Genomic DNA, 27,112 nt, shown 5'->3' on the forward strand with positions numbered 1-27,112 from the left:
CGCTCACACCACCGCAGTTATGCTCTGTTTTAGCGCACTAACTCAATCAGAGTTAAATTCGGTCTGTCTCCTTGACCTGGGAATCACTCCTAGATTGAAGTGTAGACGTACCCTAAGGCTAATAAGGGAGTCTAAATTAGTGTAACACACAACTCCCAGCTCCCTTTTAACCAATTTAGACTCACACTCATTGACCTTCCCTGAGAGTGGGGCCCAACGTAGTAAAAACCCAGCCCTGAGATTCTCCATTAGGGCACCTCCATGTGGGCCAGCAATGGGTTAAGGGGGGCTGGACTCAGCTGGTTTTTGCATAGTGTCATGAAAAGCCAGGGCCATGTCTACACGGGCAGCGGCACCATTGCTAGAAACAGGTGCAATGGTTTTATTGTAGAGAAGCCCCGAGTGTGTCACACTCCCTTACGCTCAGTATAGCTTACACGCCTTTACACATTACTCAGTTTGGCCCTATCTTACCTCTTATTTCCAAAGTGCCTATCACCTCTGGGCAGTTGTGCAAGTGCAAGGGAAGGAGATAAGTGTGCAACCCAATTTTCCTGCTCTCAGGCTTCCATGCAAGAGGGACAAGGACCCCGCAGGGCTTGGGACACTCTTAGGTGCTAACATTGTACAAAGGTGGTGGGCTGGACTATGTCCTCCCCTCCCATCCACACTGGCCAGAGGATATGCATCTGCTGTGTCACCTTCATGGGTGGAAGAGCAAGTGGACTCTTAAAGGTCTCTGGGGCACTGCACTTCCCTGATGTACGTGAAATTCCCACGAGGGCTGGGCACCACGCTGCCCTCAAAGCAGGGCACTGCCTGTACAGGAGAACGCAACTCATAGAATCAAAGCAACAAATACCATAGGTCTGATTATTTTTTCTGGTTTCAGAGTAGCAGCTGTGTTAGTCTGTATTCACAAAAAGAAAAGGAGGACTTGTGGCAACTTAGAGACTAACCAATTTATTTTTTACCTTCAGATGGCCCACCTTGATTATCACTACAAAGGGTTCCCCCCCCCCCACTGGTAATAGCTCATCTCAAGTGATCACTCTCCTTACAGTGTGTATGATAACATCCATTTTTTCATTTTCTGTGTGTATATAAATCTCCTCACTGTATTTTCCACTGAATGTATCCGATGAAGTGAGCTGGAGCTCACGAAAGCTTATGCTCAAATAAATTGGTTAGTCTTGTCAAAGTTCCTCCCCCACACTGAACTCTAGGGTACAGATGTGGGGACCTGCATGAAAAACCTCCTAAACTTATCTTTACCAGCTTAGGTCAAAACTTCCCCAAGGTACAAAATATTACACCCGTTATCCTTGGACTGGCCGCTACCACCACCAAACTAATACTGGTTACTGGGGAAGAGCTGTTTGGACGCGTCCTTCCCCCCAAAATACTTCCCAAAACCTTGCACCCCACTTCCTGGACAAGGTTTGGTAAAAAGCCTCACCAATTTGCCTAGGTGACTACAGACCCAGACCCTTGGATCTTAAGAACAATGAACAATCCTCCCAACACTTGCACCCCCCCTTTCCTGGGAAATGTTGGATAAAAAGCCTCACCAACTTGCATAGGTGACCACAGATCCAAACCCTTGGATCTGAGAACAATGAAAAAGCATTCAGTGTTTTACAAGAAGACTTTTAATAAAAAATAGAAGTAAATAGAAATAAAGAAATCCCCCCTGTAAAATCAGGATGGTAGATATCTTACAGGGTAATTAGATTCAAAAACATAGAGAACCCCTCTAGGCAAAACCTTAAGTTACAAAAAAGATACACAGACAGAAATAGTTATTCTATTCAGCACAATTATTTTCTCAGCCATTTAAAGAAATCATAATCTAACACATACCTAGCTAGATTACTTACTAAAAGTTCTAAGACTCCATTCCTGGTCTATCCCCGGCCAAGACGACTACAGACAGACACAGACCCTTTGTTTCTCTCCCTCCTCCCAGCTTTTGAAAGTATCTTGTCTCCTCATTGGTCATTTTGGTCAGGTGCCAGCGAGGTTACCTTTAGCATCTTAACCCTTTACAGGTGAGAGGAGCTTTCCCCTGGCCAGGAGGGATTTCAAAGGGGTTTACCCTTCCCTTTATATTTATGACAAGTCTCTTTTGTGAATACAGTCTAACACGGCTGCTACTCTGAAACCTGTCATTATGCAAGGCACTGCATTTAGCCATATGGAGTGGAAATCTATCAACTTCATGAAAAATCTTGTATAGATACTGACAGACATCATCTTCCTTTCCAAGTGCAAACAGATGGACATCATGACTGGAAATCATCATGGACATCATGACCGGATGACTGGAAAAAGGCTAATGTAGTGCCAATCTTTAAAAAAGGGAAGAAGGAGGATCCTGGGAACTACAGGCCAGTCAGCCTCACCTCAGTCCCCGGAAAAATCATGGAGCAGGTCCTCAAAGAATCAATCCTGAAGCACTTACCGTTTACTTACAATAAAACCGAGACAACTTTGCCAAGTAGGCTCGGCGTGTGGAGGGTCGCCTCTTTCCAACAGTATGCGCTGAACCTCTTCTGAGCACATCCTTTCCTCCCTGCATAACCATTGAGCAGCCACGCCATGAGGTGGAGCACCGCTAGGTTGGGGTAGAGGAGGCAGCCCTGGCCCTGGGAGAGCAGCTCCGGGCGGTACGGTAATGGCCATGGCGGGGCAACCACCACCAGGCTTGTGGGGGTCCTGTGCCAATGCTGCCTGGGCCACGCCGGGGAAACCAGGAGGACCCAGGCCCTGTCCGTCTTTATCTTTTTCAGAACCTTGCCGATCAGTGGGAACGGGGGAAGGCATAGAGAAACTGGCCTGACCAGGATAGGAGGAAGGCATCGGTAATAGTGCCCCGTCCCAGCCCCCACTCCCCGGAGCAGAACCGGGGACAGCCACAGTTCTTTCAAGTCACAAACAGGTCCATCTGGGGAGTTCCCCACTCTTGGAAAAGTCTGTGTACCACCTCTGGGTGAAGAGACCACTTGTGCTGAGAGGAGAAGTCCCTGCTCAAGCGTTCGGCCTGTGAGTTTCAGGCACCCGGTAGGTGGTAAGCTGGTAGGCAAACGTCGTGGGCTATACAGAAGTCCCACAGCTTGAGGGCTTCCAGGCAGAGGATTGGACCCCGCCTTGCCTGTTGATGTAAAACCTCAAGGCCGTGTTGTCTGAGAGAACCCTGACAACCCTGCGCTCCAGGTGCAAGCGGAAGGCCACGCACGCCAGCCAAACCATCCAGAGCTCCTTGACGTTTATGTGGAGGGCCAGGTCCTGTGCAGACCACAGACCTTGGGTCTGAACATCTCCCACATTGGATCCCCATACCAGGTGTCAAGGTTCCTTCCCCACTCTGAACTCTAGGGTACAGATGTGGGGACCTGCATGAAAACCTCCTAAGCTTACTTTTACCAGCTTAGGTTAAAACTTCCCCAAGGTACAAATTAATTTGACCCTTTACCCTTGGATTTCCACTGCAACCACCAAACTTTATCTGGGTTCCTGAAAAAAACGGAGTTTGGACACGTCTTTCCCCCCAAAATCCTCCCAATCCTTGCACCCCACTTCCTGGGGAAGGTTTGGTAAAAATCCTCACCAATTTGCATAGGTGACCACAGACCCAAACCCTTGGATCTGAGAACAATGAAAAAGCATTCAGTTTTCTTACAAGAAGACTTTTAATAGAAGTAAAGGAATCACCCCTGTAAAATCAGGATGGTAGGTACCTTACAGGGTAATTAGATTCAAAACATAGAGAATCCCTCTAGGCAAAACCTTAAGTTACAAAAAAGACACACAGACAGGAATAGTCATTCTATTCAGCACAGCTATTTTCTCAGCCATTTAAAGGAATCATAATCTAACACATACCTAGCTAGATTACTTACTAAAAGTTCTAAGGCTCCATTCCTGTTCTGTCCCCGGCAAAAGCATCATACAGACAGACACAGACCCTTTGTTTTTCTCCCTCCTCCCAGCTTCTGAAAGTATCTTGTCTTCTCATTGGTCATTTTGGTCAGGTGCCAGCGAGGTTACCTTTAGCTTCTTAACCCTTTACAGGTGAGAGGATTTTTTCTCTGGCCAGGAGGGATTTTAAAGGGGTTTACCCTTCCCTTTATATTTATGACACCAGGTCTGATGCGTCGGACACCAGTTCTATCGACGGGGGCCTGCCTCTGAATCGGACCCTGCGGAGCATGTTCCCCGGGGAGGACCACCATCATAGGGAGGCGATCACCAGTTCGGGCACCTTGTCCATCCTGTGTCTGGCCTGGGAGAACAGCCAACCAGAGCTAGAGGGGTCTCATTCTGAGTCTGGCATGGAGAACCACATATGTGCACGCTGACATGTGACCCAAGAGCTGGAGACATGCTCTGGCTGTTGTCACTGGAAACCTTGTGACTGTGTCGATGAGCCCTTTTGGGGTCTCGAACCTGTCTGGTGGGAGGAAGGCTCTGGCCAACGTGGCATCCAGGACTGCCCCGATAAACTCTATGCGTTGTACCGGGGCTAATGTGGACTTGGTGTTGTTTACCAAGAGCCCAAGAGTGGCGTGCGTCGACAGAAGGAGCACCACATGATCCCGCACCTGCAACCAGGAGCTGCCCTTGACCAGCCAGTCATCCAGATAGGGGAAGATCTGGACCCCCACTGCACCTGAGGTAGGCCACCACCACAGACATATACTTTGTCTGGGAGCAGCGGACAGGCCAAACGGGAGTACCGTAAATTGGTAGTGCTCCTGCCCAACCGTGAAATGGAGGAAGCACCTGTGCCCCTCAAATATATGGATGTGGAAGTAGGATGGGCCTGAGCCCCCCTTTGGCCTTCTGGATAAGGGCATAGCGGGAGAAGTACCTCTTGCATTTGAACTCCACTGGCACTACTTCCACCGCTCCTAGGCCAAGGAGCTGCTCCACCTCCTGCTTGAGCAGGACCTCGTGAGGGGGCCCCCCAGGAGGGACGGTTGGGTGGGGTAGAGGTAAACTGGAGGGTATAGCCCCAGGAGATGGTGCTGAGGGCCCATCGGTCTGAAGTCAGCTGTGACCACTCCGTGAGGAAAGCACACAACCGGTAGGACAAGGGAAGCTTTATTGTGGGTGGATCCCTGATGTGAACTGGTAGGTTGCCCCTGGGCATCCTGTCAAATCTTCTGTTTCCCTGCCTGTTTGCCCTTGGAGAACCCAGGCTGGGGGGCAGACTGAGACTGCCTCTGTGGGCTTTTCTTATAGTCCCGCAACTTTTTATAAAGGGGCTTATATTTAGAGTGGGTGGCCTGGGTGGGAGCCTGCTGTGGCTTAAACTTAGGTCTAGCCGGAGGAATATAGAGGCCAAGAGTCTTAAGCCTAGTGCGGGATTCTTTCAGGCCATGCAGTTTTATGTCCATCTGTTCCGCAAACAGAGCCTTGCCATCATACAGCCTTGGTCCTGCAAGGAGTTCTGTGCCTCACTGGACAGCTCAGACAGCAGGAGCCAGGACGCCCTTCTCATGGACACCGTGGAGGCCATGGACCGCGTGGCCATGTCCGCCGCATCCAGTGCTGTCTGCAGGATTGCCCTGGCAGCCGCTGTACCCTCCTCCACCGGAGCTTTGAACTCCTTCCTGTCATGCTCCTGGAGAGAGTCCTCGAACTTGGGCAGAGAGCCCCACAGATTGAACTCATACCAGCCCAAGAGAGCCTGATGGTTCGTCACCCGTAACTGGAAGCTCGAGGACAAAAAGATTTTTCTCCCAAATGAATCCAGCCTCCTTGAATCTTTATTTTTTGGAGTGGGGGCTGGTTGGCCCTGCCGCTCCCTGTGGTTGACTGACTCAACCACCAGGGAGTTAGGGGCAGGGTGGGTGTATAGGTATCCATGTCCCTTGGTGGGCACAAAGTACTTGCGTTCTGCTCTCTTAGAGATGGGGGGCAATGAGGCCTGGGTTTGCCACAAGGCATTTGAAATTTTCACCACCCCTTCATGGAGTGGCAAGGCCACCCTGCCCAGTACCAAAGCAGACAGGATGTTAAACAGGGAGTCTGAGGGCTCCTCCACCTCCTCTGCCTGAAGGTTGAGGTTTGATGCCACCCTTATCAATAGTTCCTGGTTCAGAGTCCTCCTGCGGGACGGAGGGAGGCAGGGCCGTAATCGCCTCCTCAGGGGAGGGTGAGGTGGTGGGCGCGGTACTTTGCGTTTGCCCCAGGACCGAAGAATCCACCACCTGGTCGCTCTCTGGGCACGGCGCCGAAGATTCACGTCCCACTGACTCCTTCCTCGGAGGCTGGGAGAGGGTGGCTGATGGCCATTCTGAGGCTCCGGCCACTGAGTGAGCCCCCACTGGGGGCTGCGTTGGGGGCCATGGTGCCCACCGGTACCACTGTGCCGGCCACGGGGCCCGGTACCACTCCGCCTGCTGTGGCACCGGCAGAGCAGGCTGTTTGGCCTGGCTGGCCTGACCCATCAGTAGATGACTATGAAGGGAGGCCAGGCTGAAGTATGACCTGCTGCTGTCCCCAGACTGGGAGAACTGGTGGCGCGGGGAGCGGTGCCAACCACGAGACCATGATCCCGACGTGGAGGAACGGTACCACCAGTACCAGCTGCTCTGCAATCAGCGCCGGTGGGCGGATCTGCTACGGCGAGGCGTCAGCGATCGACGCCCAGGGCTGCAGGAGCAGTGCTGTGGCGGGGTCCTGGAGTGAGATGATGAATGGGAACGGCATCGACATTCATGTTGAGACTGGCTACAGTAGCCGCTCCGAGACGAGGATCTTCTGTGGTGTCTGCCTTGGTCCCATCAGTGTCTGCTCCACAAGGTGGAGTGGTGCCTGGAGTCTCTGTCAGTCGGAACCCAGCCAGACAACCTGGTGGGGGTTGACGGCAACCTGAGTGGACTACACACAGGATGGTTGCTGAGTGCAAATGGCGTCGGGAACATTCCCTCAACTGTGACCAGTACCGAGTCGGGGCGACTGCGGAGATCCCAGCGGCAGCTTGCCTCTGGACTGCGGGGCCACACTGGTGGTGCTCCTGGTACTGGCATGGACATAACGTCCTGGGCCACCTGCAGGGCCTCTGGCCTGGAGGGCATCCAGACATCCAGGGAAGCCTGCTCCGAATGGGCCAGCCTACTCTGCTTGACCTGAGTGGGAGGTCTAGAGGCCAATGGGGGCCGAGGACTGCCCAACATGGGTCTAGGCTTTCCCCCAGTCTTGCTCCGATGCTGCGGCAGAGAAGGCTTCTTCTTAGCCTTCTTGGCATGCCCCATGGATGGGGAGCAGTGCCGACTGGTACCAGGTGCCGACTCGGAGTGGTGCCCCAGAGTCAGGGTCAATGCCGACTCCATCAGGATGGCTCGGAGCCTAATGTCTCTCTCTCTCTTGGTCCGAGGCTTGAACAACTTGCAAATCTTACAGCGATTGCTGAGATGGGTTTCACCCAAAGAGCGTAAACAGTCCATATGTGGCTCACTCACTGGCATTGGTCGCCTATGAGTGTCACACAACTTAAAACCCGGGGCGTGGGAATGCCCCAGCCCGGGCACATTAACTAAACTAAACTAAAACTAATCAAACTACTAACTACAGGTACCAACACTGAAGGAACAAGAGTTCTGAGGAAGAGCTGCAGCAAAGCTGGAGAAGAGCCGTTCCAAAGCACCTTCACTGGCGGCAAGAAGGAACTGAGGGTAGGAGGAGCGCACAGCACCCCTTACACCGCACCATGGAGGCGCCACTCCAGAGGTCACTAGGGAAGCTCCCCTACAGGTACTGCTTGGGGAAAAACTTCCGACACTGGTGCATGTGGCAGGTACACGCACCTATTGTGGACTACACACGAGCAATCACTCGAAGAACAGATAGTTCTGCTTTAAACTGTAAATAGGGACATGGTATGGAATGTCCTGGCCACCCTGTACTAATAGCCTTAATACCCTCTGTAAAGAACCATCATTAGCTGTAGCCTCAGCAAATTCTTTCCACTTCCTGTCTGAGGCTGGACAATTCTTTTTTGATCCGTCTGACATGCACTATGTCTGACTCCACCTCTGTTTCTATTACAGTTTTATCAAATGTTCTGGACAATGTGTCCCTTACGTCCTCACCCACAGGCACTCTTTGAATCAGCCCAAGGGCTGGGCACGTTTTTAAATCCAATGTACGTGCTTTATTCCTTTTCACGATCTCAAAATCCAACAATTCTGTTTGATCTTTTACTGTCACTGCTAGTACACATGTACCTGTAGTAGGAAGGAGTTCCCCCATTATAAGCTTTCAGTTTGACCAGTTTGCTCACCATGTTCCCTGAGTTTTTTCCAACCTTTTGACACTAATACCTGAAACAACATTTACCTGACATCAGTGCACAATTTGTAGGTTATAAGAGTCTCATTAGTGTCTAAGGAAATTGTCCATTCGTTTCTTCCTTCCTCTTCAGATACAGCTCCTAGATAGAACTCCTGAGCTGTTGTCTGTGCTCCCTTCCTGGATCACTTGCATAAGTATACAGGCTTCGCTTCCTCTTCTGCAGTTGCTGAACCTGGTTGCAGACGTTGGCACAGTGATTGTATTTCTTGCAAATATTGCAGCACTTACCAAAATGTTGTCGTTTTTTGTCCACATCTTGAGCAATCTTTGAAGTTTTTACAAACTCTTGTGCTTTGCATTTTCCATGCATCTCTGTTGTTTGTTTTCTACTGACTGACTGCTTGCCAGTTTTTTGTCTCTCATGTCACTCTATCCAGTGTGGCAGTCTGTTCTGTTTTCCTTCTATTATTTTTATGCTGTTGAATGATTTCTGCTGCCTGACACAGTCTTACGGCTTTATCCAAAGTGAGAATCATATCGTCCAATCGTCTCTTTTGCAACTTTGGATCTCTGATTCCAATTACAAACAACAATACCACAGTGGAAAGTGTCATCCCGCTTCCCCAGTGCAAAGAGAGGAAATATCTGTTGCACACAGCCAGAACAGCAGCTGCCTTCTTGCTGTACAGACTGGAACCATGCAAACACACGTGCACATAAAGAAAAGAACCTTGGCAGTGATCTGCCATCTGGAGCGTCTGCCGTGCAGCAGTCACTGAAAAATCACATGGACATGTAGAAAAATGCAGCAGTGGTATATCAGCAGATATGGCCTGGGCATGCATCATTATTATTTATTAGTTCTATGACACAGGGACACGTAACACTGCAAAAATTGGGATAATAATTATTTCCCCCCATCATTCATTCGTCTTGGCTGCTTAGATTGTAAGGTCTTTGGGGCAGAGATGGCTGGAAGTTGAAGCTACACACATTCAGACTGGAAATAAGGTGTAAATATTTAACAGTGAGTGTGATTAACCACTGGAGCTATTTCGCAAGGGTCGTGCTAGATTCTCCATCACTGACCATTTTAAAATCAAGATTGGGTGTTTTTCTAAAAGCTCTGCCCTAGGAATTATTTTGGGGAAGTTCTGTGGCCTGCATTATACAGGAGGTCAGACGAGATGATCACAATGGTCACTTCTGGTCTTGGAACCTATCCCTCCATTACTGGCTCCTACAGGGGGTTTGCACAGCACTCAGCACAGGGGGGTCCAATCTGACACGAGGCCTCCTGTGGCTACTGTCACACACATAATAGTAATAGAGCAGTTGGCGAGTAAATCCACCCAATCCTGCTCTCCTTGTTCTCCCAAAGGTTCCCACTGAAGCCAACAGGGGGCTTCGAAGGGATGGAGAAAGTCAGTTTGGGCTCATTATTTGGCATCCTATTTTACTATTTCAGAAGACACATTGACAGGAATCAACTTTGTGAGGAAAGATTCAGACTGGCTCCATTCAATAATCATCATTGCACGATACTGCATTTGCTGTGCGGGGGAAGCAACGGCCGCTAGTCCAGTATTGAACGTCTCCTATCAGGCCATTTAATCAGCTCCAGTTGTGACCGCTGCAGCATAAAAATCTCAGTGGAAACTGCTGGAATGTGGAGAGTGGGAAGGAGGCACTGACATGCCGGAGGCAGAGAGTTTTATTTGCTCTAGGCTGTATCGTTATTGCATATAAAAGGCTTAAAGGGACTGAAATATTAAAGGAGAGGAGAAGGTGAGAAGACAAATGGAGCTGCCATTGCAGAGATCAGCACCAGCCATGGGGAGAACTGCTCTGAAAACTCTCCTCTCTTTACTCTGTCTTGCAGCAACGGTTTGTCAGGCTAAGGACACCTGCCCAGGTGAGTGAAAGACAATCCTGTTCCCAACAGCGTTTCATATTGTGGCTCTTGCCAACCTGGACCCTGGAGAACTGGGAACTGTTCAGGGATGTTTGTTGTCCTACACATCTATAAAGTGCTTTTCCTGCTCATGGTGCTTTTTAAATAATAAAATGAACAGCTTCTTTGTACAAAATTCCTGTGTTGAAATTAATCTATATTGCAGAAGTGCACAACACAGACTTGAGGTGTTCAGAAATCAGACACAGTTTTCGCAGACCATGTTGTGAAAATGTTGTCTCTTGTCTTCATTGAGATTCTTCAATATACTGTCTTCTAACCTCTCTATGTTGCTGCTGGAATCTCTCTGTCTAAAGCTCCCATCTCCTTTGCAAATTGGGGCCAAAGCCTTTCTAATCTGGTGACTGACCGACCCACACAGGCAGATGAGCTAAATTCTGGAAAATAAAATCTCAATCTTCAAAGCTCAGAGTGAGCCTATGATTTCAGATCCCTCTGCTTTTTAAAATTCACATTTACCTAATTAAGATGAAATTTATAAAATCACAACTGTTGTGTATCTATCACTGCAAATCCACAACACAATTCTTTCCATGTCAACACTTTCATTTCTGCACTTTGGGTTGAAAATCCAGCAGCATTTGAAGGTTTATTTTAATATTATTTCAGAGCAGCATTTCATTTTCTTACATTCATGAACATTTTGAAAATCATTTGCTATGTACAATTTCTACCCAAAAAGTTCCAAATTGGGCAAGTGGAGTTCCTATATCACAGGAAATATAAACCATTTCCCCACTTTGTTTACCTCAAAAATGTCCACATCGATGGAGCTCAATACCGTTGACAGGTGTGTTTTTATTTTTCTTCACTGATGTGCCTATTAATAATTTTAAAACTCACAATGTGTATAATATGGAGAGGGGACTGTTAGGTTAAAAAACATATTTAATTCTTTCAAATGTATTACCTGTGTTTGTAAAAGCAACTGTTTTTTAAATTAATTTACTTTTGGACAGTTTTTCACTGAATGGCAGCTATTTGTTTTTCCTTTGCATTTCATTCCGCTTGCATAATAAGAACTGACTAGTCAGTGTCACTTTTGTTTCTCTGTAGTTAACTAATTCTCATGAACTGACACAATGCTGCAATGGTCGGGTTGCAAATACTGCAGAGGGATGTGTACATCAAAATTAAGTCTGAAGTGATTTCTTTTAAATACAAATATTTAATAACTTCTTTTTAACTTTTGCTTTCACTATAACTTAAAACAAAGACTAATAGTAATAACCCCCAACTTTTAATATTAGGGCATTGTCTCTGAAATGCATAAAACTGAAAAAAATATTGGATTTATCACCAATAGAGAAAAAAATCAAGGAACTATCTAGCCTTTCATTTGCTGGTTTTATCCCTCTGGATTTCTGCAGAATGTTTCAGGTCCTGAGAAGCTAACAATAATTGATTATGGGTTCATTTCTTTCCCCAGAGGTGAGGGTAGTGGGTCTCAACGGTACCGAGAAACTCACCATTGTGCAAGGCTGCCCCGGAATTCCAGGTGCTATAGGGCCCAGAGGAGACCAAGGAACTGCAGGAAATACAGGTACTGAATCATAGAATCATAGAATATCAGGGTTGGAAGGGACCTCAGGAGGTCATCTAGTCCAACCCCCTGCTCAAAGCAGGACCAATCCCCAATTAAATCATCCCAGCCAGGGCTTTGTCAAGCCTGACCTTAAAAACTTCTAAGGAAGGAGATTCTACCACCTCCCTAGGTAACGCATTCCAGTGTTTCACCACCCTCCTAGTGAAAAAGTTTTTCCTAATATCCAACCTAAACCTCCCCCACTGCAACTTGAGACCATTACTCCTTGTCCTGTCCTCTTCTACCACTGAGAATAGTCTAGAACCATCCTCTCTGGAACCACCTCTCAGGTAGTTGAAAGCAGCTATCAAATCCCCCCTCATTCCTCTCTTCTGCAGACTAAACAATCCCAGTTCCCTCAGCCTTTCCTCATAAGTCATGTGTTCCAGACCCCTAATAATTTTTGTTGCCCTTCGCTGGACTCTCTCCAATTTATCCACATCCTTCTTGAAGTGTGGGGCCCAAAACTGGACACAGTACTCCAGATGAGGCCTCACCAATGTCGAATAGAGGGGAACGATCACGTCCCTCGATCTGCTCGCTATGCCCCTACTTATACATCCCAAAATGCCATTGGCCTTCTTGGCAACAAGGGCATACTGTTGACTCATATCCAGCTTCTCGTCCACTGTCACCCCTAGGTCCTTTTCTGCAGAACTGCTGCCTAGCCATTCAGTCCCTAGTCTGTAGCTGTGCATTGGGTTCTTCCGTCCTAAGAACCCTACACTTATTCTTATTGAACCTCATCAGATTTCTTTTGGCCCAATCCTCCAATTTGTTTAGGTCCCTCTGTATCCTATCCCTGCCCTCCCGCGTATCTACCACTCCTCCCAGTTTAGTATCATCAGCAAATTTGCTGAAAGTGCAATCCACACCATCCTCCAGATCATTTATGAAGATATTGAACAAAACCGGCCCCAGGACCGACCCCTGGGGCACTCCATTTGACACCGGCTGCCAACTAGACATGGATCCATTGATCACTACCCGTTGAGCCCGACAATCTAGCCAACTTTCTACCCACCTTATAGTGCATTCATCCAGCCCATACTTCTTTAACTTGCTGACAAGAATACTGTGGGAGACCGTGTCAAAAGCTTTGCTAAAGTCAAGAAACAATACATCCACTGCTTTCCCTTCATCCACAGAACCAGTAATCTCATCATAGAAGGCAATTAGATTAGTCAGGCATGACCTTCCCTTGGTGAATCTATGCTGACTGTTCCTGATCACTTTCCTCTCATGTAAGTGCTTCAGGATTGATTCTTTCAAGACCTGCTCCATGATTTTTCTGGGGACTGAGGTGATGCTGACTGGCCTGTAGTTCCCAGGATCCTCCTTCTTCCCTTTTTTAAAGATTGGCACTACATTAGCCTTTTTCCAGTCATCCGGGACTTCCCCCGTTCGCCACGAGTTTTCAAAGATAATGGCCAATGGCTCTGCAATCGCAGCCGCCAATTCCTTCAGCACTCTCGGATGCAACTCGTCCGGCCCCATGGACTTGTGCACGTCCAGCTTTTCTAAATAATCCCTAACCACCTCTTTCTCCACAGAGGGCTGGCCATCTATTCCCCATGTTGTGATGCCCAGCGCAGCAGTCTGGGAGCTGACCTTGTTCGTGAAGACAGAGGCAAAAAAAGCATTGAGTACATTAGCTTTTTCCACATCCTCTGTCACTAGGTTGCCTCTCTCATTCATTAAGGGGCCCACACTTTCCTTGGCTTTCTTCTTGTTGCCAACATACCTGAAGAAACCCTTCTTGTTACTCTTGACATCTCTTGCTAGCTACAGCTCCAGGTGCGATTTGGCCCTCCTGATTTCATTCCTACATGCCCAAGCAATATTTTTATACTCTTCCCTGGTCCTATGTCCAACCTTCCACTTCTTGTAAGCTTCTTTTTATGTTTAAGATCCACTAGGATTTCACCGTTAAGCCAAGCTGGTCGCCTGCCATATGAGAATGAGAATCAGCCATGGATGGGGCTGACATAAATGGGAACTACTTTTGTAGTATGCTCTGACTTTGGAGATTCCCCTTGATCCTGATATGAGGAAACTCTGCCCAAATCACATAGCAAATCTCCCATGTCCACTGGTAAGGGATTGGAGCTTCAAGCTCTGAAATATTGTCCATTCCCTTTGAGGTATCAGATTGGCAACCAAGTCTTCTGGTGTTTTCCCCATCTCTCTCACTTGTTCACTGTGTGACCTTAGAGATCAGGGACTCCAGGGAGCCAGATGCAGATATATTATTTGAATTTCAACACCAGTGGGTTATTATAATTCCAGGTTGGAGAGGTGGGTGGGGATTATGTACTCAGTATTTACAATACCTTGGAAAATATTCAGTCAGTTTTCTGTGTTTGCAGGAGAACTAGGACCTCCGGGGTTCCCTGGAAAGGCAGGAAAAGCTGGCCGAAAAGGTAAAGTAACAAAGGGAAGAGAACTTTGTTTTTCTATTAGGTGACCTAAGAACAGGAAATAAGTTTTTAATCAAATATTAGAGCTAGTTATAAATTAGAGCGAGTTATAATACACCAATTCCTATAATATCTGGGCTCCAAAAACCACCATAGAATATCAGGGTTGGAAGGGACCTTAGGAGGTCATCTAGTCCAACCCCCTGCTCAAAGCAGGACCAATCCCCAATTTTTGCCCCGATCCCTAAATGGCCCCCTCAAGAATTGAACACACAACCCTGGGTTTAGCAGGCCAATGCTCAAACCAATGAGCTATCCCTCCCCCCTCCATAGCTTCCCTTCACTCTATATTTGACAATAAAGCTTTTATTATTTCAATAGAACTTCAGTTCTGATCCAGTTTCAAGATCTCGCTATCTCTGATCTGTCTTTACTATCTTATTTTTTGTTCAATCAGGAGAAAGAGGTCTTGTTGGCCCCCCTGGAGCGAAAGGTGAGAGACCTCAGATGATTCTTCTCTCTGCAGAGCAGGGCACTTTATGCCAAACAAAAGCTGAAATGAAATTGGTTCCGGTTGAACAAGAATGTCCCTTTTTTGTTCTTGTTTAATAGCCAAATGACAAAACAAAACGGTGTTCCAAAATGAAGTGTTGGAACATTTCAAAAATGTTGAAACAAAACTTTTGGAGTATGTGGGAAGGTTTTCTTCTACTTAGCTGAATGTATTTAACAAATTTGACCCCAATTCATGAACTGTTAGAGAGACGGAACTGCATTTTTTGGTGAATAAAATATTAGCTGGAAAAATTTCACCCAGCTCTAATTATAATGTCTGATATGTCACAAGGTCCAGTGCAGTCACAGGAAATAGGTCCCAACTTCAGTATAGACATAGTGTAAGGGTGAAATTCAGCCAATGCAGAAGACAAGACAAGATAAATGCAGTCCTGCGAACCCCAAATGTTTGAAAATCTTGGGTCAGTTTCATCAAAAATCAGGAGACTGTTTTAGAATCATGAGATTATGTACAAATTATAGCTGTGGTGTCCTTTTTATTGCCTTCTGCTTTTTGAGCCTTTACGGTGCACTGGGATCACATTTTGAAGATTTGTTCAAAGCCTCAAGGGCTAGAAACTTACTTTTTCTTTCAGACTGAAGGCTGAAATCATGTCATATCCACTGGACCCCAGGCTTTGAGGAAAACAATAGTTATCATGGGACTCATGATAAAATCCTGAGTGTTGGCAACACTGTAAATGCATCACTTAAGTCCCACAAAACACCAGCTTTAACAGATTGTGCAGAATGTAGGTGGCACATAGGCCTTGAACTAGCCCCCTACACCATAACACCCAAGTGATTGCTGCAGTGAAATCTTGAATTATGTAGGTCACCTCCAGGCAAAAGAAGGATCTTATTCTGAGTTTATATTTTAGGAGATAAAGGAGACACGGGAGACCCTGGACCTCCTGGAATACCTGGTGAGACCCTCTGCACTCTCCTTTATACTGAGCACAACATTTCAGTTTTATTTCTGCAGCACTAAAAATTAAGGGGCTTAAAAGGCGTGTTTCTTGAATAGATACCATGTCCACAATAGTTACCATGTCCAAAATATCAATATCAATCCTCCTGTAAGATTTGGGATCTATAAAGAGAGAAATAGCTGTGCCTACAAAAACAGGTGGCCATCCATGTGTTGTAACATCTGGAACAACACTAGCCAGATGACCTTTGGTATGAGAGAGAACAGCTAAAATGTAAGTGAAATCTGTAGATCTGGCTGTGTATCCTAGAGAAGGTTACTTTTGCCTACCTCTCTTTATATTTCCAACATACTGGGAGTGGGGAGTATGAATCACAAAAAAATGGATCTTGTTTAAATGTCCAGTTAAAGGAATGACCACTTTTCTACCAGTACTTTATTTAACTGTTATTCTCCCATTGTCATTTGGAATTTAAAAAAAAAAGTACTGAGTCAAATTCTCAGCTAGCGTAAGCATATATAACTCCCTTGACTTTGTGGGCATTGCTTCTAGTTACTGACCAGCAATTAATTTAGTCTATTAAGGACGAATTCTTAGCCCTGCAAGTAAGAGCCTCATGAGAGGGTTACAAATAGCGTTGGTACATAATGAGAGCTGTCTTGATGGTTCAGGCTGGAAGGCTCAGACCAGAGGCGTGTGTGAATCCATTAGCACTTGGATTTTCACAATTAAAAACCTGTCTAGTGCATTTTCAATATAACGAGTACTTTGCCATCCCAGCTATCACTGTTGGCCAATTACATAGTTTAAAAGACAGTAGAACATTTTCTGGTTCCATTTCACTTTCTACTGTGTTTCTTTTCGTGACTAGGAGAGGAACTGCTGGAAGACATGCAGTGTCAGAAAGGTGAGAGTTTCTTATGACCACTGAATGTCATCTCATTCCATCCAGAGACCCAAACATGAAAACCCATTAGAGGTAGACAAATTACAAAAAAAATACATCTGTGATTTACCCTATTTGCTGTTCTCAAACTATCAGCAAAGAGACTTTAATCTTTTAAAATGAAGGTGTTTAGGTGGCCAGTGAATCTTTTGTGGAAATACATTTCAGCCAGTGGGGTCACTTGCAAACTGTTTGATGTGAGTATTTCTGAGAGTATCTGATATTCTTTGGGGGTGAGTGTTCAACCAAGTCACATAATGACGGGAAGCCCTTCTGACTCAGAGAGGGATTTCAAAAAGGCTGCATGGGCACTTCCAGTAGAAGTCTTTGTGCACATTACAGTTTCCATGAGTTTTCAAGATGCTTTGAGCCAATCCTCTGTTCAGGTTGCGCTGGTCTCACACAGAACACACGGGGTTGGACAGGTGTTTCCTCTTTCAAACAAAGTTAATACAAACCAGACTGGCACCCTGGAGTCTAAATCATTTGGTTTGCTAACTACAGAGAGTATGAAAAGCCTCGCTAGGTACATACGCTGCTGCTCTAGTAGGTTTCCAAAGATAGAACGCAGAGGAACCACAAACTATTTAAAGGGATACTACCCAATTCCCATATGCTACAGTGTGGAGGAGAGGAGAAGATGACTCAAAGATTCTTTTCCAGTTACCCGATTCTGCAATTCATCTGGCCCTCAGTGCAACATAAAGCAGCCTATGAATCCCTGCTCCAAAGAGAGTTATACAACCAATTTACATATTTCAATTCCTCTTTCAACCAGGAGCAAAGAACTGCAAGGAGCTCTTAGCTAGAGGGAACATCATGAGCGACTGGTACACCATCTACCCCCGTGACTGTAACGCCATGACCGTGCTGTGTGACATGGACACAGATGGTGGAGGATGGATTGTAAGAACAGAGCATAATGAAGCTCATTGGACGTTTTTTCTTGAACAACAATTTTCTGTCCCAAGAATGGGAGGTGGCCCTTAGCCAGTGGGTTGCAGCTAGAAGAAAAGCATGCAGACAGAAACTCTGAAGCTGTTAGCTCCCCATGGTTAGCTGAAATAAAAACACAGACACTTCCTGAGCCCTTCTAATCCTCCCTAGTCCTTGTCAAATTCTCCAGATACCTTGGTTGTCAACACAATGGGTTCCATGGAGGGAACTCAGAGCTTTAGAGTCAAAAAGACCCCAAGTGAGGAGACATTTGTCACTGCTCTGACACAGGTTTCCCTTCTCCTGGCTATTCTCTGCCTGGCTCTCAGAGCCTCCTCAATAGCTGCCCAGACTCCAAAACCAGATTTTCTTCTTCCTTCCACATCTGTCACAGGCATGATGCATCAGCTGCTCTCTCAAGTGTACAGAGAGCATTCTAGGGAGATGAGGAGACGAGGGATTTGAACCCTGAATGTATCTCACATTTAAACCTTCCAATTTATTATTGTGCTTATTTATATCCCAGTCGTGCCTAGAGAATCTGATGAAGATCAGGGTCCCATTGCACTGGGTGCTGAACACACATACTGAGAGACAGCCCATGTCCTTTGCAGCTCATAGTCTCCATAGACAAGGCAGTCCAGAGAGAAAGCAGAGGTGATGTGACTTACTCAAGTGGCAAAACTGGGTATAGAACCCAGGTCTCCTAATTGCCAGTCCAGTGCTGTAGATTTCGGCCCATGTGATCCTTTAATCTAGTGCTGTTGCTCCCAAGATTTAATATGATCCTCTGAGACAAGCCTCCCTCTGCGATAGTCACCTGAGGCTGAAATAGAGCTCACCACGTTAAATCTCATTCAATGATTTACAGTCTCAGAGTTTCTGGTTTTCTGCTCTAGTAGAATCATAGAATCATAGAATATCAGGATTGGAAGGGACCTCAGGAGGTCATCTAGTCCAACTCCCTGCTCAAAGCAGGACCAATTCCCAACTAAATCATCCCAGCCAGGGTTTTGTCAAGCCTGATCTTAAAACCTTCAAAGGAAGGTGATTCCACCACCTCCCTAGGTAACGCATTCCAGGGCTTCAACACCCTCCTAATGAAAAAGTTTTTCCTAATATCCAACCTCAACCTCCCCCACTGCAACTTGAGACCATTACTCCTCATTCTGTAGGATGGAAAACAATGTGGGATTTCCCAGCTGAGAACCTCCTGTTTCCCTGCAGGTGTTCCAGAGACGGGTGGATGGCTCCATGGATTTTTACCGTGACTGGAATTCATACAAGAGAGGTTTTGGCAGCCGGATGTCAGAATTTTGGCTGGGGAATGACAATATCCACCTGCTGACATCCCTTGGTAAAGACATCACTGATGCATTCTTTTCCTTACAGCAACCTTCTCCACCAAGTTTTGTTCCCACACTTTAGCCACGACACAGGGTATAGAGTTGTACTATCGGTAGAGGTAACGCTTCCGCTGCAGACACCCCTTCCTGTTCCTTACAGCCCAGTCCTGCCACACAGAGCTACTGAAGCCAATAATGCTGTGGTAGATGGGCTGGATCCAGTCACGATTCCTGGAGCAGCATTTTGTCCTCGGGTGGTTCGCCCACAGTACAGCAATAAGGGATGCTACAGCCTGGATGAGGTCATCGATTCTGAACTTCGCAAAGCATAACATGGAGCAGGTTTTTAATAGGGAGGTCAGGTTGGTGGATGGAAATTAAATTGATAAAGTCGATAGGAAGATTGGCTTGATGCAAGAATCAGTGGGTGGAATTCTGTGATGTGTGTGATGCAGGCAATTCAAACTAGATGATCATAATGGTCCCAACGTAATGGAGCCTGATTTGTGTGTAGAGCCTTTAGGGGCTTGTGCAATAGAAACAATCAATAATAGTAATAAACACTAATGGAAGGTGCTGAACATTTTGCTTTCAAATTGTTTTCTAAAGGTCCAAATGAGTTTCGCGTCGATCTCAGAGATTTTGGCACCAACTATCAATTTGCTCTCTTCTCATCATTCAAAATTACAGGGGAGAATGAGAAATACAAGCTGATCCTTGGAGACTTTGTGAATGGCACTGCAGGTAGGTTCTGAGCTTATCCTTTACCCTTTGTAGCAGATGGAAAAATGTAAAGCAAAAGTGATGCAGAATATTCAGGTTTCAGAGTAGCAGCCGTGTTAGTCTGTATCTGCGAAAAGAAAAGGAGGACTTGTGGCACCTTAGAGACTAACCAATTTATTTGAGCATAAGCTTTCGTGAGCTACAGCTCACTTCATCCAAGGCATTCAGAATATTCAGTGGCAGAAGCAAAAGGCGAGGTAATCTGTGCAGGTGATGTCTGTCAGGAAACATCAGTTATTCTGCAACTGAAGTATTATAGGAGGAATACAAAGTCTAGTGACTACAAAACATATAGTATAATATGGATAGCCTGCCTACTGCTGGTTTCTTTCCTACATTAGACCTTAATGCCCCATAGAAATATCTGAATTAAACTAAGTAGGCACACCAGGATTGGTACAAGTCACTGCGTGGGTAGATAAGCCCCATTTCAAACAATCGATGCATTCCAGACTCTTGTATACCAGATACAGGAATATTCTGTGGCATGCAGAGTCTACTACACATCACTGCAGGATTACTTAGGCACACCCACAAGCCAACTAGGGAGAAGGGTTTTAAACTAGATTTAAAAGTGCAGGTGACAAAAACCAAGAGTTAAGCATAAAAAAGGACCACCTTAACAGAAGGCTAGATTGGGGGTGGGGGGGGGAGCATGTACAGTCAGAGGAGGAAGAAGTGGGAAATCAGTAAAGAAATCTGCTCAACATCTCAGATACCGAAATGTAAATGCCAGGCGGATGGGGAATAAACAGGCAGAACTGGAAGGATTGCAAGTGGCAGACTCAAGTTGCAGCGGGGGAAGTTTAGATTGGATATTAGGAAAAACTTTTTCACTAGGAGGGTGGTGAAGCACTGGAATGGGTTACCTAGGGAGGTGGTGGAATCTCCTTCCTTAGAGGTTTTTAAGGCCTGGCTTCACAAAGCACCAGCTGGGATGATTTAGTTGGGGATTGGTCCTGCTTTGAGCAGGGGGTTGGACTAGATGACCTCCTGAGGTCCCTTCCAAACCTGATATTCTATGATTAGCATAGTAGGAGAATTGCTACTTAAGTGGCATCACAGAAACTGGGTGGGATAAGTCTCATTACTGGAATATTGGTATAGTGGGGTATAGCTTGTTTAGGAGAGACAGACAGGGTAAAAAGGGAGGAGGTGTAGAATTATACAGCAAGAATATATAAATTTGTTCTCTGCTCCAAGCAGACCAATTGATAGTCTCTGGGTAAAGAGAAAAAGGGTAAAAAATAGAAGTGACCTCTTGCTACACGTGTACTATAGTAATGGGGGACTTTAACTACCCAGACGTTTGTTAGAAAAGTAATACAGAAAAACACAACATTTCTGATAAGTCCTTGGAATGTGTTGGGGACACCATTTTCTGGAGGAAGTAATCAGGGGGAACAGCCATTATAAACTTAATTCTGACTAACAAGGAGGAATTGGGAGTGAATCTGAAGGCGGAAGACAATTTGGGTGAAAGTGATCATGAAATCACAGATTTCTTTATTCTGAGAAAGGAAGGACTAAAAACAGTAGAAGAAGGACAATGGTTTTCAAAATAGCAGACTTTAACAAATTCGGAGAACTGATGGATTAGGTCCTGTGGGAAGACAATCTGGGGAAAATGGAGTTCAGGAAAAAGAGGTTCTTTAAATACATTAGCAGCAAGAGAAAGATGAAGGAAAGTGTAGTTCCTCAACTTAGCAGGAATGGAGAGGTAATAACTCGTGACATCAAGAAGGCTCAGGTGTTTCATGGCTAGTGTGCTTCAGTCTTCACTAAAAAAGCTACTGGTGATGACATACTCAACACACTATTAACAACAAGGGGGAAGGAATGAAAGCCCATATAGGAGGGAAAAGGTTAAAGAATATTTAGATAAGTTTGAAGTATTCAAGTCAGCAAGGCCTGATGAAATTTATATTAGGGGAATTAAAGAGCCAGCCGAAACAATCTCAGAATCATTAATAATTATCTGGAGAACTCTTGAAGGATGGGAGAGGTCCCAGAAGACTGGAGAACAGCAAACATCATACCTATCTTTAAAAGGGGGAACAAACAGGACCCAAGGAACTGTAGGCCAGTCAGCCTAACTTTGATACCTGGAAAGACACTCACTCAAATTATTAAACAATCAATTTCTAAGCACCTGCAGGACATTAGGATTAATTAGCAATAACCACCATGGATTTCTCATGAACACATCCTGACAAACCAATTTAATTCCCTTCTTGAGAGGGTTATTGGCTTAGTGGATAAGGAGAAAGCAGTAGAGATGATATATTTTTATTTTAGTAACACTTTTGACAAAATCCCACATGACATTTGGAATAAGCAAACTAGGGAAATGCAGTCTGGATGAAATTACCATAACATGGGTGCATAACTGGTTGAAAGACTGTACTCGAGTAGTTATCAATGGTTTGCTGTCAAACTGGGAGTGTGTATTTAATGGGGTTCTGCAGCGGTCAGTCCTGGGTCCGGTAGTCGTCAATATTTTCATTAATGAGTTGGATAATTGAGTGGAGGACATGCTTATAAAATCTGCAGATGGCACCAAGATGGGCGGGGTTGCAAGCACTTTGGTGGACAGAATTAGAATGCAAAATGACCTTGGCAAATTGAAGAATTGGTCTGAATTCAACAAGATGAAATTCAGTAAAGACAAGTGCAAAGTGATTCACTTAGGAAGGACAAATCAAATGCACAACTTCAGAATGGAGAATAACTGGCTTGGCAGTAGTACTGCTGAAAAAGAATTGGCATTTAGAGCGGATCGCAAATTGAATCTGAGTCAACAATGTGATGCAGTTGCACGACAAGCTAATGCCATTCTGGGGTGTATTTACAAGAGTGTGGCATGTAAGAAACAGTAGGGAATTGTCCTGCTCTCTTCAGCACTGGTGAGAGGCCTCAGCCAGAGAACAGTGTCCAATTCTGGGCACCTCACTTTAGGAAAGATGTGGACAAATTGAAGAGAGTTCAGAGGAGAGCAACAAGAATGATAATAGGTTTAGAAAACCTGACCTATGAGGAAAAGTTTAAAAACTGATGATGTGTAGTCCTGAGAAAACAAGACTGAGGGGGAGGAATCTGGTAACAGTCTTTAAATACATTAAGAGCTGTTATAAAGAGGACTGTGATCAATTGTTTTCTATGTCCACTGGAGGTAGGACAAGAAGTAATGGACTTAATCTGCGGTAAAGAGAACTAAATCAGAATTAGAATTAAATTTCTAAGTATAAGGGTAGTTAAACTCTGGAATAGGTTTCTAACAGAGGGTGTGAAATCTGCATCACTGGAAGTTTTAAAGAACAGGTTGGGCAAACACCTCTCAGGGAAGGTCTAGATTTACTTGGTGCTACTTCAGCCCAGGGGGTTTGACTTGATGACTTCTCAAGGTCCCTTCATGCCTGACATGTCTATGATTCTGTGATTCTATGATCCTGAATCTTCAGCAGGCTCCTGGCTCAGCTATTAGTGTTAGGAGCACATTGGGCTCACATTAGACCATCACAATGGTGTAAACTGATTTCAGGACACCGAAGGACTGAGCACATTGACTGCAATGAGTTACTCTGGATCAATAGTGGTGTAACTGAGATCCAAATATGGCCTGGTGAAAAATGTTCCTCACTGGAAGTAGAACTGCAGTCTCTCTCCTGCACCCAAGGGAGAGTTCTGCTGTGGGGTGAAAGGAGAAATTTAGTAACTCCACTGCAGAGCCACCAGGCTGGGCTGTGGGAACTGAGCTGTAAAAAATAAAGAGATTATCTCATCCACCTTGTCTCTGTAAAAACATGTAATAAACAAACCCAATTGTTTCCACAGGGGATTCCTTAACTGAACACAATGGTATGATGTTTACAACCTACGACCATGACAACGACTTGTCTGTACTTAACTGTGCTGAAGCCTTTAAAGGGTCCTGGTGGTACAAGGATTGTCATGTGTCCAACCTGAACGGATTATACCTGAGTGGAGCCCATGAAAACTATGGTGCTGGGGTGAATTGGTCTACAGGCAAAGGGCACCAGTACTCCTACTGGCTGTCTGAGATGAAAATCAGGCCCGCGTAGCCAATCAGGGAGGCAGTTATAATAATTATACTGAGCTCTTATATAGCATTATAGGCCTGTCATAATGAACATTAATCTGAAGATGACACGAAAGATCTTTTCTTTATGCACCAGCCACGAGGGGGCAGACATCATCATAGACACTTACCCAGTGCAGTGCACTAGGACCAGAGCTGATAAAAAAAGATTAAAATAGTTTGGGGGGGCGGGAATGGAATGTCTAAGTTGTTTTCATTGCAAAGGGTTCTAAATAAACCCATTTTTGCAGACTTTGTTTTCATTCCTCTCCCTGATATGTAGGACCAGACAGTGTTTTATTTTCTCCTTTAAAAAAAACACCTGGCTTTCTGTAAAGAAACAAATGTGGTTGTTACCCTGAGAACATTTTCAAAAAGAATTGCTGAAACCATTTTAAAAAATTGATTTTTTTCCCTGCCAAACAAAACATTACAACCACATCAGTGATATGTCATGAAAAATGTCATATTTTTTTTTAAAAAGTTTGTTTGTCCACAGAAGAGCTCATAATTTGAGAAATGTCAGCCAGCTCTGTCTAGGTTATGTCTCCTCTCCCGCATGGCTCTGCTGTCTCTTGATTCCATTACCAGAAGCACCACGACAGCTCCTACCACTGCCATGCAATTCTTCCTGTGGTGTTCGGGACTCATTATCCTCAGATGCTGCGTCTGCCTCTGGAGAACCTTCCCCTCTGTCAATAAAGCAAGGGCTGCTCAATGAGTTCCACGTCTCAGATTTGTTTGTACACACAAGACAGTTCAATAGCATTAAAGCCCAAATGTGCCTGGCCCTGCGTTGTGAACATTGTGGGCAGAGCGTGCCCTGGGCAGAAGGGGACATTATTTGCCTGGCTACCCTGGGGAGTGCAAGAGAGGGGAGCTACCTCTGCCAGCAGCGTTGTGGCTGCAGAAGGGTCATGTCGAAATAGGGTGAGGGTGGAAATAGAAGAGCATTGAGACGATCTCGGGCTAACCCTGCACTAGAAAGTCCCATCACCCAGCCCATGGTGCTGGTAGTAGAAGTTTCCTTCCCCATCCTGCAGGGGCCGCAGCCACTGGGCATGGGCCAGTGCTGGAGGGGCTGCTGCTGGTACATGTCGTTTCCGTAGCCTCCTCTTCCTGCGGGACACAGAGACGCATGTTTTGTGGTTTTTAAAAAATGTTTTATGATTCAAAATAAAAGCCTACGGTGATGTGACCATTGGGCCCCATGCTGCATGTTTGATGACCATGCTCTAACCCTTAAACCTGCCCTCAGGGCCACATTAAAGCAATCCATGTCCCCATGCATACCCCAAAATGGCCTCTGCCAACTTGGAATGCAAGTGGCAGGGCCCTTCTTCCCTTCCAGGGGATACACCAGCAGTGGCATTGTCAAGGTTCCTTCCCCACTCTGAACTCTAGGGTACAGATGTGGGGACCTGCATGAAAGACCGCCTAAGCTTATTCTTACCAGCTTAGGTTAAAAACTTCCCCAAGGTACAAACTTTGCCTTGTCCTTGAACAGTATGCTGCCACCACCAAGCGTTTTAAACAAAGAAAAGGGAAAGAGAACACTTGGAGACGTCTTCCCCCAAAATATCCCCCCAAGCCCTACACCCCCTTTCCTGGGGAAGGCTTGAGAATAATTCTCACCAATTAGTACAGGTGAACACAGACCCAAACCCTTGGATCTTAAGAACAATGAAAAATCAATCAGGTTCTTAAAAGAAGAATTTTAATTAAAGAAAAGGTAAACGAATCACCTCTGTAAAATCAGGATGGTAAATACCTTACAGGTAATCAGATGCCAAACATAGAGAATCCCTCTAGGCAAAACCTTAAGTTACAAAAAGACACAAAAACAGGAATATGCATTCCCTCCAGCACAGCTTATTTTACTAGCCATTAAACAAAAGAAAATCTAACGCATGTTCTAGCTAGATTACTTACTAACTTAACAGGAGTTGGAAGGCTTTCATTTCTGATCAGTTCCTGGCAAAAGCATCGCACAGACAGACAGAACCCTTTGTCCCCCCCACTCCAGATTTGAAAGTATCTTGTCCCCTCATTGGTCATTTTGGGGCAGGTGCCAGCGAGGTTATCTTAGCTTCTTAACCTTTTACAGGTGAAAGGGTTTTGCCTCTGGCCAGGAGGGATTTTATAGCACTGTATACAGGAAGGTGGTTACCCTTCCCTTTATATTTATGACAGGCATGAGGTATCCTTTTCTTCCCCAGAAGCAGGAGCCTCTTCCCTCTAAAAGAGGTAGCGCTAGCAGCAGGAGAGTCCCCCAGTACTTACCCAGGAAGCAGGGGTTTATTCTGTAGTCATGATGGAGGGGCAGCTGGGCCTAACCTGAGCATTGGCTGCAACCCCACATGTCAGGTCACATTTGGCCCAGCCAGCCTCCATTATGATGGAGGGGTGGCTGGGCCAAGCCTGAGCAGTGCTGCAACCCCGCACACCAGCTCGCAATGCCACTCCATCACATTTTGCTTGGTCCTCACTCTATCATGGTCAAAGCAAAACAACACAACAATCCCTCCCTCCCACTCCCTGAATTTGGGCCGTAGGCACGTGCCCAGATGGCCTATGCATTAATCCAGCCCTGATTACCGCAGAGTGACTCCATTAACATCGGTGGGCTCACTCCATGTTTGTACTCATTAGACCAGGTGGGGAGTCGCGGACACCAAGTTTTACAAAAGCATAAGAGGCCCTATCTTGCTCCCACCGAGGTCAATGGCAAAACTGCCCATCCTGTAGCTCATGTAAGAAGGACCAATGGCAGGGATAAAGAGAGGTGGACTGTTAAAAATTGAGCTGCTCACGAAAGAGGTGTGGCCAATATCCAGCTGGTCCATGGCCATGCGATGGCCCTGCTACGGGGGATAGTAATTTCAAGCTGCCCCTGGGAAGCTCTGAATGAACCCTATGCCCCCCTGGGCTCACAATGAAGGGGAATTATTACTTATCTTAATAGTTTATTATTTGGATTATGGTAGCACCTAGGAACACCAGTCACAACATCCTGTTGTCTTTGGCACTGTACAAGTACAGAACACAAAGGCAGTCCCTGCCCCAAAGATCTCATCTCAGACACAGAAGAGTGATTGTGTTGGGTCGCGGTGGACTGGCCTCTGGTGAAAAAAAGAGTGTGACAGTGTATAAAACAGATTCTCTGTCCAATAGCAGGGTCATCTGACACTGGGCGTGTGTATTGTGACAGCAACTGGGAGAGCTGGGTCC

At 45.8% G+C, this 27,112-nt stretch overlaps 1 protein-coding gene across 1 annotated transcript; it reads left to right on the forward strand.

Annotated features, from left to right (window-relative positions):
* The first annotated feature begins 10,137 nt into the window (after positions 1-10,137).
* LOC140899062 (ficolin-1-like) lies at positions 10,138-23,864 on the forward strand. The gene is made up of 10 exons (XM_073313806.1): positions 10,138-10,219; positions 11,709-11,822; positions 14,234-14,287; positions 14,742-14,777; positions 15,730-15,765; positions 16,643-16,678; positions 17,496-17,623; positions 18,881-19,010; positions 19,609-19,743; positions 23,617-23,864. Exons 1-10 carry the CDS (start codon positions 10,138-10,140, stop codon positions 23,862-23,864), a joined length of 999 nt encoding a protein of 332 aa, XP_073169907.1.
* Positions 23,865-27,112: the final 3,248 nt, after the last annotated feature.

This window comes from Lepidochelys kempii, chromosome 16 (genome assembly GCF_965140265.1).
Source record: "Lepidochelys kempii isolate rLepKem1 chromosome 16, rLepKem1.hap2, whole genome shotgun sequence".
NCBI classification, from domain to species: Eukaryota; Metazoa; Chordata; order Testudines; family Cheloniidae; genus Lepidochelys; species Lepidochelys kempii.